Genomic DNA, 7,019 nt, shown 5'->3' with positions numbered 1-7,019 from the left:
TATCTTGTATAAGATTTGATGAGCCTCTGTGAACATCTCTCTCTGAGGTCTGTCTTCTCACCTCTAAATATTCCCTCAGTGGTGAACACCTTAGAGGAAGTTTTTATTCCTAACAGTTATCCAATAATCTTCGCCTTCATAGAAATATGACTTTCCTCTTTGAAAATGCATTAGAATTGTTAAAAGGTATTGCAATTTCAGGAAACTTTTCTTCCCCCCATCTCAGAACCAAAGTAAATGTATTAGGTTACTTGGGGCTATACCAATGTTTAAAATTTTCTTCTAAAAAATATTTTACCCCTAACATCTTCATTCTATTCACAGAAATGTATTTTGGTGAATAAATAATATTTGGTAATAAAACATGTCTGCTTTCATACATTTACAAAGTTCTTTTGAGTAGTAGCAAGAATTCAATCCAATTCACATAAGTGTTATCACAAATTGCACAACTTTGGCATGCATTTTTTGATAATTCATTTCCTGGCAATATATAAAGTGCCTTTGACTTACTGTCAGAGAATATTCAAACTGGAATGAACTATAGAAATAATCTAATGTAGATTAGTCATCCTTCTCCCATTTGATAGAGTAGGAAACTGAGGTGTAAAAAGAGGAAATTTGCCAGGGTCACAGATCTCATTTTCTGACATTTAAGTCCTACTAAGAAAAAGCACACACTTTTGACGTTGATTTTAAATGTTGATCTTTTAAGGGCAGAACAATTTTCTACACTTGCATTCCTTAAGAAAGGATTGTAGAGTTGGACCTGAAATACACAAGAGAGGTATGCCCCAAATTTTTGTCCTTAATTCCCCTTTTCAGAAAATGGAGTTGAAACTATCTTTTAATTTACAGCAATCATTTTTTAAAGAATGCAAAATTATCCTTATCTTCAAGATGAAATCTACCATCATTTCTATGTATCATTCAATATTTCTCTTCAACAGAGATCAAATGGTGTTCTGGCTGATTGCCCTTTTTGTCTAGTTCAGTCAAGCATGTGAAATCGCAAATACTTTTTAGGATACTATTGTGCTGTTTTTTCCTTAATAGCAAAAAAGTAAGGATGAAACAAAGCAGACCACTGTCTTGTAATGTTCATTCATCAGATGAACTTAATCAAATCTAGGCTTTGGTTAAATCTAGTAAGATCAACTCTTGTTTCATTGGCATTTATAGTCTGTAAGGATGTTGAACAAATGTACAAATAATAACACTACCAAAGGTTTAACCATTGTATTTCATGTAAATTCTGCATAAAGTCCAGGACCACTGTATTGATTTTATGGTCTTCAGATTTTAAATGGCATATAGCCAAAAATAAAGACAAAACAAAACAAAAAAAAACCCCCAAACCCATTGCTGTTGAGCTGACTCCTACTCACAGCGACCCTGTAGGACGGACTAGAGCTGCCCCATAGGGTTTTATGGAAGCAGACTGCCACATCTTTCTCTCAAGGAGTGGCTGGTGCATTTGGACCACCGGCCTTTCAGTTAGCAGCCAAGCAGCTTTAACCACGGTGCTGCCAGGGCTCCTTAAACGGCATATAGGAATAGTAATTACCAATCTATGTCTCCCAGAAATGGTAAAGACATTTGTATATTTATAGTCATCATTTTGACTTGATAAAAGCAAGTTCTAATCTACGAAAATAGTTCACTGAGTCATTTTGCACCTGATGAGGAAATTACACACGAATGATAGTAAATGTTAAAAAAAAAAACCACTTCCAATAAAAACTCAATAAATCAATATAAAGGAAGAGTCTAAGAAGTAATGTAGCCATCTAAAAATGGTTAATTTTTCACATAGCTGGTCACACTTTACTTAATTTGAAATCCCCAGTCTTGACAGAAGATAATGCCATAAACTCAATTACATCATTCGACTGTCTTTAACTCCCTCTCTCTCCAAAAATCATCCCACCTAAGGGATGTAACTATTCTCTCCTGATTTTTTTCTTTCAGCAAATATCAAGTGTGAAAAGCTTCTCACCAGGCAAACATCATTTCATATAATAGAACATTAGATTATTTTTTCTTTTCTTCAGACATAACGTAGCTCAGCATCCCTATAGCTAGCCCCTGTGTGGTTTGATACCTGATAGCTACAGTTCACTCTACATTTATCTTGCTTTCAGCAGGTGCTGGATAACACTTTTTGGGTGATTTTACAAAACGTTCAACATTGTTTAAGTTGTTAAAAAGCTATTGAAATTCCTGCTCCTTTTCCTCCCCACTGCCTGTCCCAGTGTCCCTGGCCCTCTTCATGCTTCCCTAAGATGTGTCCCCAACATGCCTATTTACATAACTTTCAGGCACTGGGGGTTTGCCCACCCATCACATACCAGGTCAATTTTTAACAGTGTAAAGGCTCTTGGAGCAGGGCAGTTTCCTTCCATTAGGAGCTGGGTGTAGTCAGGTTTCTATCCATATACTACCCTTGTATGCAAAGCTTAGACTATAGTCTCCTGGTCCCACCTGCCTTGGCTCTGATTGATGTAACAACAGTATCTGTCATAGGGCCTGTTCTGCTTGTAGGAGCAAACGATGATACTGTCCTGGGGCACAAAGAAGATGCTGTCCTCGGGCTCAGGGCAGTTGGCCTTGTCCCAGGCTGAGCACTTGGCCTCGAAGGCACTGTAGGCACGGGAACTGGCCGAAGGACAGTAGCCATCCAGGTATCTGGACGTCTCCTGACGTGCACTCTGGACCAGGCTCTGGCATTCTCCTTCCTCCGTGGGTGTGGGGGTGGTGATGGAGCTGGCGGTGGCCACCTCGCCCTGCCCCTGCGGGGGAGGCTTTCCCCTGAGGCCTGCCTTTTTAGCCAGCTCATCTGAGCTCCCCTTGCCTGACTCCAGGTCCGAAGGGGTTCTCAGCAGTTCCACCACCTCCTTGTCCTTAGGTTTCCGGAAGCAGGGCAGTTTGCGGACCCAGAGCAGCTCATTCTCAGGCCACTTGGTACACCCCTCTGTTTTCCTGGCCAGGGCAATGGCCGCGATGCCCGGTAGGCAGATGGCCGGCCCAATGGCCAGGAGGGGGATGTTGCCCAGCGTCTCCCCTTTCATCCCAGAGACGGTGAACATGAATCCAAAGACCAGGAAGACACTGACCAGGGCCACCACCAGTCCAGTCCTCGGGTTAATGTCATCGGGTCGCATCTTTCACTCCATCCAGGTGGGGGGCTGCTTGCTGGACAGAGAGCAGCGTTCCTCTCTTCTGTCAGAGGCGAAACCACAGTGGGTTAAAAAACAGAAAGAAAAACAAAACAAAACAAAAAATCCAAGTCAAATTCCCACCAGCCAACTCGGTTTCTCCCTTTCTATCAGCCTGGGTTTCTGTCTTTCTCTCTCTCTCTCTTTCTCCGTCTTTCAATTTCTCTCCCCACTTTCTGACTAGGGCAACCTCTGTCTTTCTCATATAAACATTCACCGACTGCGGGGGTCACCGTGGTACCTGAGGTTTCCTGCCGTCTCCCGGGCGCAGGGACAGAAGCCCGTCTGAGTCCCCTTAGAAACCCGCACAACAGCTGCCCCTCGGCTCGCTCCCTTGTTTCTGGACGGAAAGCCTGGCTCTCCCCACGATCTCTGCATCCAGAAGGCGGGACGCGGGCGCACGTAGTTCCCAGCAGTGCCCGTCAGTCCCGGGCAGGTGGAGAGGGCACAGCAAGCGCCAGCTGTGCGCGGAGCGGGGCAACGGCCGAGGAAGGGCTCAGTCTGGGAAGAGGGAAGGCGGCGCGCGAGCCTGGCCCTGTTACATCACATCCCGAACCAGCTCAGAAAAAAAAAGACTGGCGCGCGGGGGCAGCAGGGGGCCGGACCCTGGGGAGAAGCCGCCGGGGCGGAAGGGGCTGGGCAGGGTCTGTCCAGGGGCGCATCGGACAGCGTGCAGTGGTGGTCTCCTATACCCGGGAGGGCCGAGCAGGGCGCCGGACCCACTCCTGGGCTGGTGGAGAGTCTGGGACGAGAGGCTACCCCTGGAAGAGACCCGGACCCAGGTCGGGTTGCCCGCGGGGCAGCAGTTGGAACGTCCCAACCTGGGCTCCAGGTCCGGTTCGAGGGGCAGAGGTACCAGCTGGAGGTGTCCCTCGTGGGCCCGACCCCTTCTCCGGTTACAATCTGGGAGACTCGCACCGCACAGACAGTGGGTTCCTGGGGCGCTTCCCTCAAGCCCGCGGCTCTCGGGGAGCAGAAGGCTGCATCCCTCGAGGGGCTCCAGCCGTAGACCGCTGTTGGTCGTGGCCCGGCTGGGCGGCAGCTGCGCTCACTAGCGCCTTGGCCGCGGAGCCAGCAGCGCCAGCGGTGTGCACGGACTAGCTAGCGCCCAGGCACAGTTAATTGGCGAAGGGTGGACGTAGGTCTGGCCCAGGCCTTAGGGGAGTCACTAGAGACCCTCTCTCTGGCCTTCTAGCTCCCAACCCAAGGGGGGTGGCCCTGGAGCCCGGATTCCACTCCGCCGCGGCTGTGGCGATAGCCAGGGGGACTGGGACGACGGGGAAGGGCTTCCCGCCCTGAACCTCCACTTCGAGGAGACCGAGGGACCTTGGGTGGCTGAATCAGGCCCACCACCCCGCGATGCAGCGCAGGTTTTGAGTGATTCTCTTCTAATTGGCTGAAGCCGCCTTGGAGAACCCAAGTTTTCCTTCTCCCTCCGCCGTCCCGCAGCTGGCGATGGATTCTTCTGGCCTCAGGGGCAAGACTCTCATCAACCGTGGTTCTTCAACAGGGCTGCACATTTAGGCCAGAGAGGGAATGATGGGGGACTCCACGGTGGGAATACATTCTTTCACATCAAATCACTGCCTTGGTGGAAAGAATTTTTGACAAACCAGCCTTCTCCACTTAAACCAGGTCTGTGTTCTTGGGCAACTTAACCTCTCTGAGAATAGGTTGACTCATCCGTAAACTGTGAATATTAGTACCAAATACATGAGGGCGGGGGGAGCATTGTGAAGATTAAATAAGTGTAAAGTTCCTGGCACAATGGTTGGTACATGGTCCCTGCTCAAAAAAGGGTTGAAATATATAAATTCATAGCGCGTCTGAATCAATGTCCCCTTGAAGGAGGGAAGGAGGGAAGGAAGGGAGGGAGGGAGGGAGGAAGGAGGGAAGAAGGAAGGGACAGAAGGAAAAGGAAAGAAAACCAAGTTGCTGTCCGGGAATTCAGACTCATGGTGACTCCATGTGTATCAGAGTAGAACTGTGCTCCGCAGAGTTTCCAAAGCAAAAAAACCAAGGCTCTTAACCACTATTGCCACCAGTGTTTCCACAGGCATTCCAGAGACTCCTTTTTCCATAGGGTTTTCAAAAGGCAGATTTTTTGGAAGTAGATCGCTAGGCCTTTCTTCCCAGGCACCTCTAGGTGGATTGGAACCTCCAGTCTTTTGGTTAGCAGCCAAGCACTTTAACCATTTACACCACCCAGGGAAGCCTAATCAAAAAAAAAAAAAAAAAAAAATCAAAAAAAGCAGGAGCCAAATCATAAAAGCCCCATCAGGATAAGGATCTTTTATTTTATCTAATATACAATGAAGAAATGAGGCAGTATTTTAAACAGGGATTGCAACAAATATATTCCATTAAAATTTTTTTTATGGTGCTTTAAGTGAAAGTTTACAAATCAAGTCAGTCTCTCATACAAAAATTTATATACACTTTGCTTTATTCTCCTAGTCGCTCTCCCCCTAATGAGAGCATGCTCCTTCTCTCCACCCTGTATTTCTGTGTCCATTCAGTGAGCTTCTGCCGCCCTCTGCCTTCTCATCTCCTCTCCAGACAGGAGATGCCCACATAGTCTCATGTGTCTACTTGAGCCAAGAAGCTCACTCCTCACCAGTATCATTTTCTATCCTATAGTCCAGTCCGATCCCTGTCTGAAGAGTTGGCTTTGGGAATGGTTCCTGTCTTGGGCTAACAGAAGTTCTGGGAACCATGACCTCTGGGGTCCTTCTAGTCTCAGTCTGACCATTAAGTCTGGTCTTTTTACAAGAATTTAGGGTCTGCATCCCACTGCTCTCCTGGTCCCTCAGGGGTTCTCTGTTGTGTTCCCTGTCAGGGCAGTCATCGGTTGTAGCTGGGCACCATCTAGTTCTCTGGTCTCAGGCTGATGGGGTTTCCGGTTTATGTGGCCCTTTCTGTCTCTTGGGCTCATAATTACCTTGTGTCTTTGGTGTTCTTCATTGTCCTTTGCTCCAGGTGGGTTGAGATGAATTAGTGCATCTTAGATGACCACAGCCTTCAGTATGGATTACACCTCAACATAAAGAAAACAATAATCCTCACAACTGGACCAATGAGCAACATCATGATAAATGGAGAAAAGATTGAAGTTGTCAAGGATTTCATTTTACTTGGATCCACAATCAACAGCCATGGAAGCAGCAGTCAAGAAATCAAAAGACATATTGCATTGGGTAAATCTGCTGCAAAGGACCTCTTCAAAGTGTTGAAGAGCAAAGACGTCACCCTGATGACTAAGGTGCGCCTGACCCAAGCCATGGTATTTTCAATCACATCTTATGCATGTGAATGCTGGACAATGAATAAGTAAGACCGAAGTAGTGTTGGCAAAGAATACTGAATATACCATGGACTGCCAAAAGAATGAACAAATCTGTCTTGGAGGAAGTACTGCCAGAATGCTCCTTAGAGGCAAGGATGGCGAAACTGCGTCTTACATACTTTGGACATGTTGTCAGGAGGGATCAGTCCCTGGAGAAGGACATCATGCTTGGCAGAGTACAGGGTCAGCGGAAAAGAGGAAAACCCTCAACAAGGTGGATTGACACAGTGGCTGCAGCAATGAGCTCAAGCATAAGAACGATTGTAAGGATGGCGCAGGACCGGGCAGTGTTTCGTTCGGTTGTGCATAGGGTCGCTATGAGTCAGAAGTGACTCGATAGCACCTAACAACGACAACAACAACCTCTGTGTTAGCTTAGGTAGGTAGTGTGTTTCTAGGAATTCATCCATTTCTTCTAGGTTTTCAAATTTGTTAGAGTAAAATTTTTCAGAGTA

The 7,019-nt window shown here is 46.9% G+C and overlaps 1 protein-coding gene across 1 annotated transcript; it reads right to left on the bottom strand.

Annotated features, from left to right (window-relative positions):
- Window positions 1–1,776: 1,776 nt before the first annotated feature.
- Window positions 1,777–3,710, bottom strand: TMEM215 (transmembrane protein 215). Its single transcript, XM_049895781.1, has 2 exons — window positions 3,460–3,710; window positions 1,777–3,222 (listed from the first exon to the last, which is right to left on the bottom strand). Exon 2 carries the CDS (start codon window positions 3,162–3,164, stop codon window positions 2,460–2,462), a length of 705 nt encoding a protein of 234 aa, XP_049751738.1. The 5' UTR covers window positions 3,165–3,222; window positions 3,460–3,710; the 3' UTR covers window positions 1,777–2,459.
- Between the last annotated feature and the right edge of the window lie 3,309 nt (window positions 3,711–7,019).

This window comes from Elephas maximus, chromosome 9 (genome assembly GCF_024166365.1).
Source record: "Elephas maximus indicus isolate mEleMax1 chromosome 9, mEleMax1 primary haplotype, whole genome shotgun sequence".
Taxonomy (NCBI): domain Eukaryota; kingdom Metazoa; phylum Chordata; class Mammalia; order Proboscidea; family Elephantidae; genus Elephas; species Elephas maximus.
Note: the sequence above shows the minus strand (reverse complement) of the source record. Positions and strands in the feature narration are given on the sequence as shown.